Source organism: Artemia sp. Qi Xiang Cuo, chromosome 6, assembly GCF_049724085.1.
Source record: "Artemia sp. Qi Xiang Cuo chromosome 6, ASM4972408v1, whole genome shotgun sequence".
In the NCBI taxonomy this organism is placed as follows: Eukaryota; Metazoa; Arthropoda; class Branchiopoda; order Anostraca; family Artemiidae; genus Artemia; species Artemia sp. Qi Xiang Cuo.
The window spans coordinates 50,602,861-50,622,099 of NC_142799.1; the positions used below are offsets into that span (position 1 = coordinate 50,602,861).

The window sequence follows — 19,239 nt, forward strand, 5'->3', positions numbered from 1 at the left end:
GTATATAAACCTATTTCAGAATTCTTCCCAATCACCAAAAATGCATTCTCAATGGACGATGGACGTATCTGGAAGAATCAAGTCCTACTCTCCTCTGTTTTTGCGGGGGAGGCATCAATTATATGATGATTTCCCGGTCTTATTTATTTTCCATTTGTTTGTATAAGACGTTTGATGATCATTTAAAGAACTTTAAACGTTTGCTTCATTTGGTGGACAATTACCTCCGTTGAGAGGACTTTTCACTCGGGAATTGATCGTTTTTGCGGGGGAGGCATCAATTATATGATGATTTCCCGGTCTTATTTATTTTCCATTTGTTTGTATAAGACGTTTGATGATCATTTAAAGAACTTTAAACGTTTGCTTCATTTGGTGGACAATTACCTCCGTTGAGAGGCCTTTTCACTCGGGAATTGATCGTTTTTGCGGGGGAGGCATCAATTATATGATGATTTCCCGGTCTTATTTATTTTCCATTTGTTTGTATAAGACGTTTGATGATCATTTAAAGAACTTTAAACGTTTGCTTCATTTGGTGGACAATTACCTCCGTTGAGAGGCCTTTTCACTCGGGAATTGATCGTTTTTGCGGGGGAGGCATCAATTATATGATGATTTCCCGGTCTTATTTATTTTCCATTTGTTTGTATAAGACGTTTGATGATCATTTAAAGAACTTTAACGTTTGCTTCATTTGGTGGACAATTACCTCCGTTGAGAGGTCGTTTCACTCGGAAACTGATCGCCGGATGAAGCTGTTTGATTAAGATTCTTTCCGACTTGTTATCTGGCGAAGGAAATCATGATGAATGAAGGTTCGGAGGAGATATCTTACTTTAAATAAATTTGGATTGCAATCGTTCTGAGACCAATTCGACCAACTCTGTAAAACAAAGAAACTGGTGAAAATTCATTTCTGATTTTGATTTTAATGAACCAGTTACCTGGTAGAAAAAATGCCAGAGATATTTTGGTGTTTGTTCATGTAATTGAGTTGAGAGAATGTTTTCCAAAACGTTTAGGATATAGAAAAAGGTCACATTTTCTTCTAAAAAAAATCTCAAATGCTAGATAGCAAACAAATTTTTGTCTTATTATTTTTATATTAATGCTGATTTTTAGATCAACAGAAAACCATACAAATTGTGACTTTATGAAGCTTAAGAGTCAAGAAGGTGTTTTGGCACTGAACCTAAAAAATGTACAAGTGTGCACTTGGTCAGGTTTTGTTCTGGAGGGTTCATTTATAGGACATAGATTTGACAAATAAGTTGTTTTTATTTGGGGTGTGAGAAGGGGAGGGTATCAGAAATATGTTTGCATATCTTTATTAAACCTTATTCAGGGTATCAGAAAGTGCAGTAGGAGGGCTTACTCAATGTGAATTTTATCCATATAATTAAACCCGTCAATCTGGATTTTACCCTAAATTTTGACCCACTTTCGTGGTCGTAATATTCAATTTATTTGGTATATGTATTGCTTGAAACGGTGTTAGAATTGTGACAAGCCAAAATAATATGATATATGGCACTTGCATAATATCCCGACAACAGTTAGTACCCATGTTAAGGAAACAATTCTTACTTCATAACAAGGCCGTATCCAGGGGGGGGGGGGTTACCCGGTTTGAACCCCCCCCCCCCGAAATTTTTGACCGACTCGAAAATAAGTCGAAAATTAGTAAAACCTAGGTAAAAATCAGTAAAATTAGTCGAAAACTGATTCAAAAATTAGTAAACCCCCCCCCCCAAAAAAAGTCAAAAATTAGTAAAACCCCCCCTGAACAAAAATCCTGGATACGGCCCTGCTTCATAGCCTAATATGCAGAATTATCATAGTTAACAAATTTTGCATGCGCCCTCGCTATCCTCAGCCCCCCCCCCCTAATGTGCAAATATATAACCCAAATTATATATTTTTCAGTGCATTCTGCCACCCGTAGCTTGTTTTTCCAGTTTTGTTTCGTCACAGTTTATTCAATTTACAGGTATACGGGTAATAAAAGAAAAGTTGGCCCTCTAGATTAATCCTTTCATACAGTTTATGGTAACGAACTTTAAGTAAGGAACGACCCAGCTCAATAATAACCGAAACTCTAAAAAAAATGAATTTTGATACCAATAGATACATCAAAAGATCAGATCTAGTACTTTCAGTATTTTTAGTACTTTCGAAAGAGCTATTTATTCTAATTAAACGGCCTTTGGGATTCAGGGGTCATTCTTAAAGAATTGGAATAAAATTCGAACTTAAACGTACAGAGCGAGGTATTCACAAGGGGGCGAACCCCCTCACATACGTGATAATCTCTGTTCTTTTTAAGTTTTAATGTTGCTCCTTACTTTCAGTTGAAAAAACTTGTTTTTTTATTTAATGTAGAAAATAAACCAAAAATTGGGAGCAGCAAAATTATTTTTCTCCATATATATTTTTTTTTCTCTTTCCACCAAATCACTTCGCATGGAAGTTGTCGAAGAAACATCAGATAAGGCTCATTCGATTGTGAATCGAAAGTTCTAGTGCCCTTTTTAAGAGTCACAAGTCATAGGAGGACAACCAACTCCTCTCCCATGCCCTTTTTCTGCCCTCCCCGCAAATACGTCTGGCTAAAATTTTGAAATTGTCATTTTGTTGAGCATAGTTTACAGATCTAATAACTATGCCTCTTGGGATAACATGCCCCCCCCCTCCCACACACAGCCCTTGGAGTAAGGGCTGTAAGCTATGGAATTTGCCCAATGTCAAACAATTTGTCGTAACGAACTTTAAGTAAGGAGCAACTCGCCCCAATAGTAACTAAAACCCTAAAAAACGGAGTTTTGATAACAATAGATGTATCAAAGGAATTGGTGTTTTATGCTTATTCCAAAAATATAGAATTCATTAAGTTTAACGTTATCCGTCAAAAGCTACTAGCCTGAGATAATTTTCCTGGCTTTCGAAAAAGGGTGACCCCCCCCCCCACCAAAAAAAATCAAGGGGTCTTAATGAAAATCAAACCATCAGATTCAGCGAATCAAATTACTTTATCGTAGAGGTTTCAAGCTCCTGTCTACAAAGCCGTTGATTTTTTTTTTTTTTTTTTTTTTTTTTTTTTTTTTTTTTTTTGCCAGAAGAAAGATCACGGATGGGTTTGTGTGTGTGTGTTTTTTTTTTTTTCAGGGGTGATTGTATGGAACCAATGGTCCTAAAAGATCGGGAGGGGGCTCATTCGAATCGAAATCAAAGGTTCTAGTGCCATTTTTAAGTAGCCAAAAAAAATTGGAGAGCAACTAACCCCCTTCCCATACCTCTTTTTTCCCAAAAATATCTGATCAAAATTTTGAGGCAGCTATTTGATTCAGCATGGTTGAAAGGTCTAATAACTATGCCTCTGGGGATGACAAGATCCACTATAGTACCTCGGGATAGGGTTGTAAGCTATGCAATTTTCCCATTGTTCACATATAGTATTTCTTATGGGAAATATACGAAAAAAACTGGGGGAATTTTTAGCGGGGGTGGGGGATTTTCCACCGGGAGAATTTTCTGGGGAAGGGGGAATTTTCCAGCGGAAATTTCACACTTAAGGGGAGATGAAAAACGGATAGAAATTTAATTTTGAAAAAACTAAGTTTTTTCAAAGGAGCAACTTTAAAACTTAAACGAACAAAAGTTATTCAGTATATGAGGGGGCATCTTCCTTAACCCTCGCTCTTTACGCTAAAGCTTGACTTTTTGTCATAATTCTTCAAGAAGACTGTTCAAACACAAGGGCCGTTGAATTTGAATGACGAGTATTTTTTTTAAAAACTTTAAGGCTTTAACTTAAAGGGCGAGGATTGAGGAAGGAGCAGCCCCCTCATATACGGAATAATTTCTGTTCGTTTTAAGCTTAAATGTTGTTCCTTACTTTCAGTTAAAAATGTAGTTTTTTTGTGTGTTTTTTTTATTACAATTTTCATATAGGATTGGTTATTGGGAAAAGGGGGTCCCACTATGTGCTGGCAGGTTGTCAAAAGGGCATATCAGCAGTGTCTAAGGAACGGATTAGGGTGAAGTTAAAAATTTAAAATTATGATGAAAGTTTTCAACCGTGATGAGGGGGATGTTCGACTGACCAAAAGGCAATATGTGCATGCTGCTGCTACTAATACCCCTACTACGACTACTACTACTAAGGCTAAGGGTATTGGGGTGAAACTTAATGCGAATGTTGAGTAGAAAGTTGAACTGAATCAAAGCACATTATGTGCTTGCAGGTTGTAAAAAGGGCGTATCAGCAATATCTCAGGAACGGCTTATAATACCTAGTTGAAAATCACAGGGTATGTGGTGGGTGATAAAGAGCTAACCAAAAGGCACCGTGATAATACTACTGCTACTACTACTACTAACACACCTTTTACTACTAAGGCCAAGGGTGTGAGGTGAAAATGGTAAAATTCTACTTTAGCTACTTTTGACTATCTTCGAAAAGAGTTAGGTTAGGAAAATGAAACTCTCAGGGATGTGTCTACAAGCTAAAGTATGTCCCGTGAAGGTATTTTGAAGTATCTACCTCCACCCCATCTCCCTCTAGAGGGTCCTGAACTTTGCCTACATGATATACATATTGTACATGATATGATATATGTATGTATTACCTATATACCTATTGAAATTTTGACAAAACCACATTTTACCTTAATTTTCAGTTATCAGTTTCTTTTTCTCTGGCTTTAGTTCTGAAAATGCAATTCCTGTTATTTGAGTCGAATTTTAAGCTATGTTAATGTTGTTGTTTTTTTCAAAATTTAGGAAATGTTATATCTTTTAAAACCTTATAAATTGGGATTGAGCAAAGTTGTGAAGCTGAAAACAATTTTGTTGTACTTCATTTAAGCAGAAGATCTATTTTGAACTTTTCACTTTTATAACACACAGATTTTTAAAGGTCATGACCCTCTAGAGGGAGAAGAAGTAGGTACTTCAAAATATCCTCCCGGGACTTTAGCCTGTAGACTCATCCCTGAAAGTTTCATTTTCCTAACCTAACCCCTTTCCAAGATAGTCAAAAGTAGCTAAAGTAGAATTTTACCGTGAACATTTCAGGAAATTTTGAACTAAATGTGCACACGACTGCTACTTCTGCTCCATCTATTGATACTACTGAAAATCTGTTTTTGTGAACTCGTGACTTAGTGTACCCTTATAGGAAAAAGTTACAGCATCAAAACATAACCTCGATGATCAGTGATAAAAAAACATGCAAAAACAATGTTGCCAATAACAAATAGAAATAACAGGCATTTCAAATCCTTCGTTCTTTTTTAAACACATTTTTTATGTGATTGATGAAAGAAAAATATATCTATTTTATCTGTATATTTCTTATATTATTTTATATTATGTGTTCAAGACTTCAAAGAAGAAAAAATATCATTAGCGTAATGTCGTCTATCATTATGCTATGTAACTTGACCGTCATAAATCTGTTTCTCACATTGAATTACACCTTTTATTATAGTCATTGTTGCCTTTCTTCAATTTAGATGCTTCCTTTGTGAACAAATTGTTACTTATGACACAGCCTTTCCTCTGTCGGAGTTGTGACCGGTTTCTAATTAACTATGAAATATGCCCTGAAAGCAATTAGTTTCTTATGCCACCCAATGTAATTTGAAGTTCGTCAAATTCATTATCATTAGTTGGAATTATTTTTGAAAATCATGTTTTTCTGATTAAGCAAAGAGCGAACTTGAAACTTAAAATGAAAAAAAAATTATTGCTTCGCAGTTTATGCAATATGTTTCAGTAAATCTGGCTCAAATAAACTGATTCCTGATATTCGCTATTTTCGTAGAATTCTGAAAAAAAAAACTAGTGCTTCGCTAAAAACTGCTTGAAACTTTTATCTGATTAAAATCATTGGCGGTTCTGGACTCTCTTGTGCCCGGTAAAAATCTCGATTAGTGCCCCCCTCCCTGTGTCTATTTTCCATTTGTTTAAATGTGACTTTTCTTACTCCAGCCTCTGCATTTTCATTAATTATTTCATCCCAATTGAATGCTTCTAACTTTTTAATTCGGTCTAATTGCGTTTTACTTAAAATTCAATTTAAAGTTGCTTAAATTCGGTCTACTTTTATTTTCAAGGAATAGTGATGAAGATATTGTAAAAATGGAAATTTCGGATTCAATTTGCTTATACTTACTGCCAACTGCGCCCTCTACTTTATTTTTATAAAAATACAATTTCGAAAACTTCAAAATGATTATAACCGTTAGATCCGAACTTGTGTTCCCCTATAATTTCTTCGACAGGGACAAGTGCCCCCTCTGCTCCCCTAAAAACTACCTCTGATTAAAGTTGTATGCTAAAATTTATTGGTTTTATGGTCGGTCAAAGATTATTCAGTGGCAATACATTAGTATTTTATTTTCTGTAGGCTGATTGAGAACTTTTCTGCTTCCATTTTTTTTTTCAACTCTACCAATATAGAAATATCACGAGGCAGTTTATTTCAACGTAGTTTCAACTTAGCTCTTTACTATCAAATACCATGCGATTGTGACAAATACTATGTAGGTAGAATTCACCAGAATTTAGAGAAACGCATACAACAGCATAAGATGATATTGTCAAAGCTCTTAATTCTAATATTGCTACTTTTTCATTTGATTCTGCTTTAGACAGCCATGTATTTGAAAATCCTAGCCACAATTTTTGATGAATCTGCCAATTTTTGATGAATACTTTTTGATGAATCTGCCCTTATAAGCAATGACCTAGGCATAAAACAGGTAGTCCGAGAAGCAATTGAAATCAGAATTAAGATTAATAATAATATTTTCTTAAATAAAGACTTGGGGGAATATACACTAAATGCTCTATACACAAATTTAATTAAAAATGATCTTACAAAATATTTTAAAAAATCAATAGACATTAACACAGAACCAGTCACAAAACGACCCTTGAGGTTAGCTGCCAAAAAGGCTGGATTAACAATAAGAAAGTATTTTTAAATCATTTGTCCTTCATCTCATTGAATCGCCTTGTTTTACCTTTCTTTTTTACCAATCCTGGTGGAACTTCGCTGAAGTAAGGATGCTGGCACTGCTTTGAAAAATTTTGCTTTTTAGTTTAATTGGTCGCATATTGTTATGAGTCTTTTTCCTTTTATTTATTTTTGTCTTGCTAAGGACGGCCCTTGGACATAAAGACGAAATATTCATTCAAATTATCTTCAATGTCTTACAAAAAGAATTCCCTATGTTTCTTCGTGTTTTTGTTCTTTGTGATGGAAAGGCAGTGTGGTCTTCGTGGCTATTTTTGTTTATGCTTCTGACCCTATCTACTTCAGAAATAACATAAAAAGTCCCATGGTGCTTTATGCCACCTAGCGATGGCGTTTCTAGATAAATGTATACTAATTATATAGATTTAAGCATTAGCTTTCAAATAAGCTCTTAGACAGCTTTCTATGGTTGTTCGAAACCTTTGAGTAGAAATAAAAAGGATAAAAAAAGACATCAGCGTTTCAAGTTCTTTCGAAATTTATGAAAATTTTGTTTTTGTAACTACCTTTTACTGTTAAGACAATCATAGATAACAGCTGTTATCCCGAAATCAAAGTTAAAGAATGTTTTCATCATAGTATAATATTACAGGTAATTACTTGGTAAAAAAAAAAAAATGTCTTCCTAATTTAGTAACTAAGATAAATGAGCACTTGAACAAGGTACATCCAACCCAAAAAACAGTACATCCAACCCAATAGTCCAAAAATCAAATCCAAAATAGAGCAAAATCAGCATTAATAAGTGTAAATCAATGTCCCAAAACCAACCCATAGCACCTCAAGTCTACAAAATTTAATATTCCCCAAGTAATCACCACATATCAGGGCTCCTCAGAGGACATACCTTCAGCTAAGGGTCTTCTACCATTGGAGATTGTGATGGTACCCTTTGTTATGCTTATCAGCCTTTTTGCTCGAGAAAGGGCGCCAAAAACGCCATTTTTGGTGCCATATTGCGCTTACAGATGGTGTTTTAAATAGAACTTATAAAAATCACGTAGGTATGAATAGTAGCTTTGAAATAAGTAACTAAACATTTCTCTACGACGTTGCAGTAGCTTACTAGTCTTGGTTGAAAAAAAAGAGATAAAGGAGACACATCTCCTTTGGAGATACATACATACACATGTATGTATGTATTTCCGAAAAAAGCCAACGGGCCATAAGAAAAAAAAGAAAACAGAACATAAACATAACAAAATCAACAAAAAAAACACAAATAAATTAAAAAGAAAAAACATACTTATATATGAATCTTCACGAAAACATTTATAGAGATACATCTTTCACGATGTATCAACCTTTCATCAGCGTATGTAGCGAATGTCTTCGAAGTCGTTTTAACTTATGATCCTACAATCCCTTCCACCCACCTTCTATCTGCCAATATCAATTAAAGACACTCGTTTCTCAGATCCGCCAATTCCTTACAATTCTCCCAAAAATGAAAAATATATTTTCATCATCTTCCCCGCTCATCGGAAAAGGGACTGGGTTAACACTATGGCCTCTTAAATTTCCTCTCCATCTCCCTAATGTCAATCGACCCGCCCCTTAATTTCAATATTCTTTTCATTTCTTCACCTTTCTACCCAAATTTAAGATAAACTTCTTCCCCCCACGTGTCCTTCACCGTACTATACAGAGTCAGAGATTCCGAGGCCTCTGTCCGAGCCTGCCACTGCTGTTTTCCTTGCTCGTGTAACCTTTCTTTTACCTTATCAACCACTGTATCCAAATTCGATTCCTGACCTTCGCTCCAAAAATACGAATATCCTACTTCATCTAAAAATTTCTTAATGTCTCGTTGCCACCCTACCTCTATATTATCCCCTATTAAACTAAAATATGGTTCTATAGCTTGCCTATTTTTATTTTATTGAATTTTCGTCCTAGAACTCACCATTCTAATTAATTCGTTTTTTCTTAGCCAATTTAGTCCTTAGTCCTCCTCTAGTAAAACACTGTGAGTGGATTTATGGGCCCTAAAAACTCTCTTAAAATAATTCCTTTACATTCTCTTCGACTCCTCACTTTCTCTAAAACCCCACACATATTTCCCTTTTGTACTCTATGCTTAACCTCCTGTGCATACTTACCATTCCAAAAAAAAACTTAACCCCTAAATACACGAATTCTTTTTTAATCTCTATAAAATCACCTTTAAATCTAAATTCATCATCTTTCCTTAATTTTTCATTTTTCCTAAAAACTACAATTATCGTTTTCTTCTTATTTAATTCTAATCCTTTCTTCTAAATATTCCTCCATTATGTTTATTAATGTTTGCATTTCTTTTGCCGATTGTGCTATGAGAGCAATATCTTCAGCAAACAAAAGCTTACATATTTTCGAAACACTTATCAGTACTTCCGGAGCGCTTTTCTCCTTGAAGAAATCAACTATATCATTAATATACACGTTGAACAAAATCGGTAACAGTGGGCATCCCTGTTTTAAACCTATTCGCGTAAAAATTCTCCCGGATACCTTACCTAGTATTCTAACAACTAGGCCTACTGAACTATATATTCCTACAATTAATCTAGCAAAATTTACAAGCAATCCGATCTCCAAAAGTCGCTTAACTAGCATAGCTCTGATCACATTATCAAAATCCCCTCTTACGTCCAGGAACACTACGTAAATCCTACCCGCTCTTTTCATGATTCCTTTTCTAACTATACTATACAAAATAAAAACCTGCTCTAAACCGACCTTCTTTCCTATACCCGCCATGCTCCTCTATTAATTTCCCTAACTCTTCTAGCCATTTTCTTAGCCGACTATGTACTATCTTAAAAAAAAAAAATTGCTAACTATGGGAGAAATCTGGATCAGTCGGTAATTCGAGAATTCTTTGCTGTTTCCTCTTTTATATAATGGTACAGCGGTACAGAAGGGCCTTCCTGGCTGAAGGGCCACGAAACGGAGATCAGCACCGCCGGTTTGGACCTTAAGGGTCTATTACCGTCATACTTACTTACTTTTTACTTACAGCGGTACAGCTATAGATATTGTCCGTTCTATTGGCCAGCTGCACAATAAAAATATGTGGCTGAAACGACAGTTAAAACGGGTATGCATACTTCTTTTGCCTTTTTCATACTCGTAGTGGAACTCCGTCTCTACCTGGAGCTTTTTCTTTAGCTGATTTCATAGCCTCCCATATCTCCTGTTCCGAAATTGGTGCTATCAATTTCGTGTCTCCTTCTATCAGGGGTCCAAAAGCTATAATTTGGGGTAAAATGTTTTGAAGATCTTCCATTTGGTTACAGTTTACCGATTAGACCCTGTGGTGCTGTTCCCATTGTACAGGTTCCAAAGAATAAGTCTTGAGTGCCTCTCTTTTTAGCGACCTATATACTTCCTTCCGGAATTGATGTGTATCTTGTTCCCTGAATCGTTTAATAAGTTATTTTTCTTTCTTCGCTGCTTCGCATTGTTTTTTCTCTCTTATCGACTTTCTATACCGCTTTCTATTTATTTATTTATTTATTATTTTCTAATCCGCCACTACAGAAAAAGCAAGAAGACGGAGTACAACATAATACACAAAAAAAGAAAATAGAGAAAAAAACAAACAACAAAACAATACAGAACAAATACTTTAAAGCACTACTTAAAAGCGACACTACTGCCGCAGGAGGGACGGCCACTCGTGCGACAGCCTTGCATTAAAATTGTTAATCTGTTCTATAACGGCCTATATGTTCTATAACGGGAATGTCTCTTATATTTCAAATGTGTCCGTTTTTTTTTTTTTTTTTTTTTTTTTTTTTTTTATGTACTTAATGAATTTGGTCTCTGAACAGTTCAAAAATGTGTGTCTGTTCTTTATTTGTTTAAAATATTAATAACTACTAAGAACACCAAGCATTTGTCTGTGTCATGGAAGACACGGCACTTGTTAAAAAAAAGAAGTGTGATGCAAGAATCATGGAGTGTTGTTCTTCGTAATCGTAGTTTATCTATCGCACGCATTTCTGTGCGTATTTTCCCAGGAAGTATTGTTGGTTTTGAGAATTTCTACCCACAGTATCCGACATTTAACAGCATTATATGTGCATGCAATACTTTTTATCTAAAGCACAAACAATTTTAGGAAATGCGTGTTGATTTAGCTTGTATTTTTCTCCTTAAAGATGTTATCGATCCTGAAACGAGCTTTCGTTTCTTTCGTAATCTAGTCCATGAATATATATTCGAACTCAAAGACAGTATGTTTAGACTTCATAATTTCTGCTTGTGTCCACAATATATGGCTACTGGTCCTTCTGCATCAATTGAGTATGTCGTAGGAGCAATTACATGTTTCCCTTTCACTGGCGGATCCAGGGGGGGACCCTGGCTCCCCCCAAGATTTTTTCTGGTGCCCTCTTTCCCTGTTTTTTTTTTCACCCTTTTTTTTTAAATAAATTTGTCAATATGGTCAATTATTGGCACCTTTGTCACATTGGGACTCCCCCAAGATTTTACTCTAGATCCACCCTTGTTTCATTTCTGTTTATTTTGGTACAAACAACGTTTTTTATATAATCTAGCAGCCTGAAACAAATAATCACTCAAAAACTGTTTTTTCCTGTGAATATGTTATGATTTTGAATGTTTGGGGAGATTGTTAATACCTTGATAAAACACTTTTTTTATTTTAGGATATTGTCAAGGAAATGCACCAACCACAACAAACAAGTCCCGTTGAGATGAGAGGTTCTTTTTCTTCCCCAATTCACGTTGGCTTATTAAATAGCGTTTGTGATCAATCTGTGCCCAAAAGACTTGTTACGTGTGTAATAGCAGCCCTTAGAGGTCACGGTATGTCCAATATATTTTTTTTTATTTTCATAGTTTTTGTGATCAACGGGCAATACTATTTGAGTAAAAATTAAGAAATAAATGTATATCTGACAACGTGACAAATAGTTTTAGAGATAAATATGTAATTGTAAGTAGATAGTGTGAGAGTGAGTATTTTGCCTAGTTCGCAGCCCAAAGTAAAAAAAAAAAATTATTTCACATCAACTCAACTCATAAGAATTTGAGTCAGTCAATTTCAAACCAGGAAGCCAGGAAGAAATACGAGGAAAATCTAGTTCATCCGAACTCTTGCCTTGTGATTTTTAAGAATTTCCTCGAAAAACGTAATTTCATCCAAAAAAAAATTGTAAAACAACCAAGTTATGCAAAACTAAATTTTAGGTAGTATTTTATTCCACCATTTGATAGACTGTTTTGTGTTCTTATATAAATGAGGAACAAAACGAAAATGTCACTACCCCAACTGGATGCCCATGGAGAGGGAATACCTAACACAAAAACGCAGAGAGAATCCTAGGCACCCCGCCTCCATGCCAGAACAAAGTGATTCAAGTCTCAGGTGTTAAAAAGAAGACTATGAAGTAGGTGTCACGTACTTGGTGTAACGCTGTCAGGGACTATTATGCACTGCAGATTAAGACCAATGCTGTCATGTATATACAATGGAAAACGCTTCATTCAAGTAGTTTTTGTTTTATTTCCAAAACTTGTTATTTTCTGATCAGCCTTCGTGTTATCAGACGTGTTTAATAAATAGCCAATACTTTATTTTCTTTCGTTTACTAACCTTAAATTCTGTAGAAGACTCTTAAAGTCTATCTTAACTCAAGATTAACGTAGAGTGAACAGTCGCTTCCCGGACAAGCTTTTTTCAATATTTAAAATATAAGTGGTTAGCTGGGCGAATAAAACTTTCAGGTTACTACTACTACTACTACTACAAACTCACTGCAGCACCAAGCCGTCTGAGGCCAGCCTGCCTACGCACGCTCCTCCTCCGTCCCAATCAATCAAAAGCCTCCCTCTCTACACCCACCAAGTTGTCATTTCTTTCAGAGATTCTCAGGAATTGATATCTAAACTGATTCCTGAAAGTTCTGTTTACCTGGCTCTACTACTTAATTTAAAATATTGTATTAGGGAAAATTGGTCCGGAAACTGATTTTTATTCTACATTTGATTTCTTTAATTGCTATGTTATATCTAATTTTCTTAGTTCACGGTTCATGTGTATTAAATAATTAGTTTTCTACTTAGTGAAAGTGACCAAAGAAAGCACAAATTTTAAACCTTAGTATTGTACATCTATCAAAAGTTATAGTGTAAACAAATGCTACCTGAGTTTAAGAAAAATAGGGACCACAACTAAGCTGCATCCAGAATTTCGTGTGTGTGTTGGGGGGGGGGGGTACAAAAAAAAACCTTCAAAAATACATCAAAAATGTGTTTATATGCATTTTTGTCACCTTTTTATGAGTGAGAGATTTTTTTTTGGGGGGGGGGTAAACCCCGTAACCATCCCCTCCGGAATACGGCCTTGTACAACAAAATAATATACGAACCAGTGTATAAAGTAAATATATTCAGTTGGTAATTTCTTTTTTTATTGATATTAAAGGGATGTAGTTGAAGCATAAAACATCATCTGTGTTCTATATTCGTTTTTATCTTCGTTTTATCTTCGTTTTTATCTTACGTTTTGTGTAACACAAAAACGAAAAACAAAAATGTTTGCCTTTACTAATCAATTGCCAATTTCGGCGTCAGTAGTCAAGATGAACAGCCAATTTGTAAAAAAAAAATACCTTTTACTTTAGTTGGAAACTGACTTGCGTGAGGATACACGTATATGCACTTCCGAGTTTCAGTGTGGAATAAGAGAAAGCATTGTATGCTATAGAAAATAGAAGCAGTAGCGTCAACTCGAAAGGTTGAATATGCTCACCCCCTGAATTTTTTGCCCCCTCCCCCCCTAAATTTGAAATGTACCTTTTTTTAATATTTTCATTGAAAAATGCCTTTTTTAGTATTGTCGTTGAACAATTAAAAAAAACGTCAAATTCCACCCCCTCCCGCAGATTCTGAAAACACAGTTTGCTAAACTGCCTCTCCCTCCTCCCCCCATCCCCCAAGTTTTTTGGGGAATGGACGTCACTGAATAGAAGTTACTAGCTGTTACCCGCTGAGGAAGAAGATTTAATTCTTTCATATAATTTTACTGCACTGTAAGGTTTAGAAAATATTGCTCTAAAAATTGTTTAGAAGCAAATTTATACAGATACAGATTTATTCACCAATTAATACAAATTTGAAATACAATACTCTTATTAGTCCTCGAAAGGCTCCATGGCCAGGGGGATATAAGGGAGATACAACAACCAAAAAAAAAATCAATATAAGCAACAACTTAAAAAAAACAACAATAGCCAAATAACATATACGATTCAAAAGAGAACATATCTGAGGCATGGGAGTCAAGACGCAGAGAAGACAACCATACATCATGAAATAAACACTCGGGGGACATCAACTCCTCAGAGGAAAAAAAATAAAATAAATAATTAAAACAAAATGCTATTCTGATGGATTCTTAGCTAAATGGTCCTTAAGAATCCTTTTAAAAGTCCCAAACGAGTGACATCTCTGTACTGAAGAAGGTAGGGAATTCCTCACCTGTTGACATGCAATGAGGGGATTGAAATCTGACCGCATAGTAGTGGTAGGAGGAATGCATTTATTATGTGAAGAACGAAGGCTATATGGAGCTGAATAAGAAATAAACAGAGGAGTTCACGCCGTGCTTTATTATGCATGACATAAAGTGGCCGCATTGTAGAAGGAAAAGTAGACATCCATACTATGGGTCATTGCGAAACATATGACTGGACAAGGCAGAAAAAAAGAAGCTTCAGAATAGATCCGTATCATGAGAAACCGTATCATGGGTTCGGTCAGTGCCATTCATTGAAACGTTAAATCATTACTAGTCGACCTCGTGACTTCAACTTGTATAATTTAAAAATGGAAGGCTGAATATGTATAAAATACCTCCCCGCTCAAAATTTATAGGATTCAACTCCCCAAAGTACACCTTAGATACACCCCTGTTTTCAAGGTACACGTTTCTTACCAATTCTGGTTTCACACCATCATCATCATTATTTCATCATGGAATTGTGATTTTACCGCTTTTTATGTATACCTTTAGCCATTTTACCGCGTTGGTAAATAGTGTCTTATAGGTTTATGTAACGTGCACTGAAGAGTTTGTGAACCCCAGTATAGCTTAACCAGTTTAAGTACAGCTCAAGATATACTGTTCCCTTTTGAGATTTTGGAAACTAATTGAGCTTTAGCATAACCAATCAAATTAATGCTTCCTTCCCCGAAAAATAATAAATTTGAAGAAATCATGTTTCAGGGCTCAGTGCTAATGTTTTTTGCAGCTTTCGATTGTAATTTCGATTTGATCCTGCAAAGAAAAAGTAAAAATTTTTGCAGCACAGAGCTGCTAATTAGTTGTCTATATAAACAGTACAGAGCCAATATAAATAGTTTTCTGCTAATTGGCCGAATTATTTATATTTGATTTCTTTAGCCAAAAATGGGCACTTTCAATTGTAAACGCTATTCACTTCTTTTATTTACGTTATGAGATTATAAGAGTCTAGAGTATTTTTTGTCATCTCTGTGATTGTTTATGAGTTATCATGTAGCATATTGTAATACAATGTTTTGTATTTGCAGGCTCCTCTGGATGTTACGTTGAGCTTAAAAAAAGTGACTTACCGGCCATAGAGTTTTATTGTCGTCTTGGTTTTAATGAAATATCTGGCCTAGATACAGAGAATACTACATATTTTGGAAGGCATTTTTAAGGAGACTCTTGTCTAACTCTTTTAGTGTTAGTTGACACAATGTCCCCCTTTCCTATTTCGAAGCTCTCAAGGATTCCTGCAAGAAAATATCAACCGAACTTAATTTTTACTGAAAGGCTGCAATATGATGGGAACTAGATTCCATCGATAAAGAACTGCAAGTAACTTTTTGTGTTTAGTATATCAACTCTTTAAGCAGAAGTATTACAGCTTATAAGAAGAATGAAATTGTAGTTGGTGGAATATTCCCTAGTTACAGTGAAATACCCTGGAATTGATACAAGGCTGAGAAGTTTGGAAAAATAGTTTTAATCGAAAGTGACTCTCTATTTGTGGTTGAAACCAATGGATATGGGAAACTGGTTGAAGTTGAGTCATTTTCGTTCCTAACAAAATGAATCAATGCCCTTTGTTTCAGGATGGACCCATAAAAACATCGCAGTCGTGGCTTAGGCCTCAGAAGCCTATTGCCTCAGCTCCCCAAAATGAATTTGACTAAAGGTTGTATGTGTACCATCGGGATATATCAAGGATTCTGTGTGGGATTTTGGTTGTCTTTGTGTATACCACTTATAATCTACGGTACATTATCAAACGATACATCAAATGGTATATTATTTAGAATCTTATTTACGAGTTCATCCCTGGTTGGTAAAGAAGGCAAATCCTTTATGGGTACAACTTCCGAGTTTCTTTATGTCATCAACTCTTGATGGGGTCTAATGAATCCTATTAGTTTTTATAGAATAATGCGCGGTTCTGTATAAAGTTGTTGCCATATCGAGATTCTCGTTCAATTTAAGCAAGGGTGGATCGACATTGTCCTGCAAAAATGAGGTCGCTTTCTTTTATTATTGTTTATGTTCCTTTCTGTTCTTGGTCAAATCAATCAAGTAACTGGGAAAATTTTATGTTATTAAAAGAGCATGTAAATGCAGGCCTGGTGTTAACATTAATATGTGGCTGCAAAAAGTAGCGACAATTTGAATAAAACGTGCACATCTCAGAATCTGTTTGCGGGTGGGGAGGAGGCACAAAAAAAAAACTTTATAAAACACATAAAAATAATTCCATTATGAATTTTTCTACGAATTGCACACACATTTTGAGGGGGGGAGGGTTCAAATCTGGTATCCCCCAACACCCCACACCCACCTTCCTGGATAGGTTCTCTGCCACAGAGCCTGTAAATAGAACTTGCCAGTTTTTTTATTTACTTTCATGAAGTATCTTTTCCTCTCCCTCCCCCCTCTTCTACGTTTCTAGACTCATGGACAAAACACGATGGAAGTGCAAGCCATACAACATGTGGTTGCACTTCGAGGCCTTGTACAAAACGGTGAAAAATTGTGCGGTTGAAAAGACTCATTTCCAAGGATTGTTATAATATAGATATTTCTTCCAAATTGAGGGTTTTAAGTGTGTATAAAGTGTCATAATTTAAAGTGCCACAGGGTGCAATGATTACCTCCTTGATTTTGTTTACCTCCTTTTGGATTCATGGTATAAACTTTGCATATTAATTGTACTTGTCATTGTTAGTGTTTCATCTTAAAGTGGGCCTTTCACTAGCCACAGTATAATTGTGCAGTTTTCTGATGTTGAAATAGCGTTTATAGGTTGAAATTTCTATACACCGTAAAGATGTTTATTCATAGTAAATTTATTCTCAAATGATAGAGCAGTCTTTTGCCTTTCAAATTACTAGCCTCTCTGAATTTTTGGATCAAACGCGGTAAGCTAACCTGAAAGGCACACTCCATGCCAGTTGGCTGAACCATGTTGTAGTCTACTGCAGTCAGTGGTGCCCTTTTTGGCATTTTTATTAAAAAATTCCCTTTTTTGGCATTTTATTTTAAAACAATCGAAAAACTTAATTGTCCCCTTAAGATTTGGAAAACTGCGTTTTGCCCTCCCCCTTGCCCCTCCCCAACATTCTTGTGAATTGGCGCAACAAGTTGCAATGGCTATTGTGGTGTGATATTTCTTGTAAAAAAAAGGAAGTCACTAGGATATGGCAACAAACAAAATTATGACAAACAATAAATAAATGAAAGTTTTATTAACATAAATACACAAAAATAACCCTATAACCTACAAAGATAATCCTGTGATTGTCAACGTGCCGGAGAAATATATTTACTCTGTATACATCAGTGTGAATAGGGGTGGGGGGCATATATCCCCCTAGATTTGAAAAATACCCTTTGGGAGAGGGATTCATTGGAAGTGTCTTTTTTTGTATTTACATTGGAAAAAAGACAAATTTTCTTCCCCTCCCCCTTGGATTTTGAAGAATTTATCCCCCCTTCTAAATTATGGGAAATTGATACTGCTGTGTGCTTACCCTATACTTGCCCTGAGGAATCTTCACAACTGTCTAACAGTATCAACATTCACTCCCAATCACGCTTGACAGCCACTCTGTCATGGTTCCCACACCCAAAGACGGTACCCTAAAAATTATCCAATTTTTTTAAGAATCCCATTCAGTCCCTAATTGACTAGAAATCCTGATTTTAAAATCCCTGTACATGGTAACGCTATTGTCTTTTCCCAATGCTTTAGTCATATTTACCAACCCGCAATGTCCTATTTGTAGTTGTCCAACTTCTCTGCCTTATAAAAGTCCATAGCAATGCCTTTGACTTAAATATTCAATTCTGTATTTGAAAATTTTGTACATTCTTAAAGTGACCTCTCAATATTGTATTGCCTCTAAATATTATTGCAGCAATCTTGTTGTCAATGCTTCTTGCAGGCTCTTATTATTAAGAGTGCTACTAGCATAGGAGCTGCTTTTTTTTATCAAGGAATCGTTTACAAATTCGTTGAATTTACTATTTATATTTGTTTAAATCTTCAATTACTAATCGACTAGGATACTCTTTTGACTTTTATTTTTGTTGTTTTTAGATAATTTAGATTCTTACTTGAAATTTTATTCTTGGTGTTGATTAAATTTTAAATTAGACTTTTGTTATTCAATTCCTATGAACAACTCATGAGCTTTGGGCTTAGAAACAATTTGTATTCTAGTTCTAATATCTTCCTAGAAAATTTAAGTGATAATTGCTTAATCTGACAGTTCTTTATGAAGGATTAAAAGTGTTAAGTTGTGTTAAATCTACAAAAAGGTGTTTTAACAAAAATATTGAAAACTTGCGCATTGAAGCTCTGTTCAGATTAAGCGACAATCAACTGCCATCGTCTCTAGCTTTAAGAGCATTCGCGTTAGCTAGCCTTTAGTTCAATTCTGTTTTTGTTTTTTTTTTATGCCCGAAAAAACTGGTCGCTTCCGTGACTCTTGTCTCTAGATCTCAAAATATAGCTTAAAGCAGTGGTCTCCTAACTTGAACAATCTACTCCCCTCCTTGCACTCTTCTCCGAAGGACAATTTTTTAATATTTTCCTTGCCTGGCACGTCTACAATTAGTACCAAATATTCTCAAGCTTTTTAGTTTCTTGTGCAAAGTTACGCTCTTATAAACA

The 19,239-nt window shown here is 35.4% G+C and overlaps 1 protein-coding gene across 2 annotated transcripts in view; it reads left to right on the top strand.

Annotated features, from left to right (window-relative positions):
• The window catches only part of Oga (O-GlcNAcase), a 142,452-nt gene extending 123,731 nt beyond the window's left edge, over positions 1-18,721 (top strand). For both annotated transcript variants that reach the window (XM_089090807.1, XM_089090808.1), the window contains exons 16-17: positions 11,707-11,866; positions 15,617-18,721. In XM_089090807.1, coding sequence (XP_088946933.1) covers positions 11,707-11,866; positions 15,617-15,747 — 291 coding nt within the window. In that variant the 3' untranslated portion in view covers positions 15,748-18,721. The remainder of the gene's footprint in view (positions 1-11,706; positions 11,867-15,616) is intronic.
• The last annotated feature ends 518 nt before the right edge of the window (positions 18,722-19,239 follow it).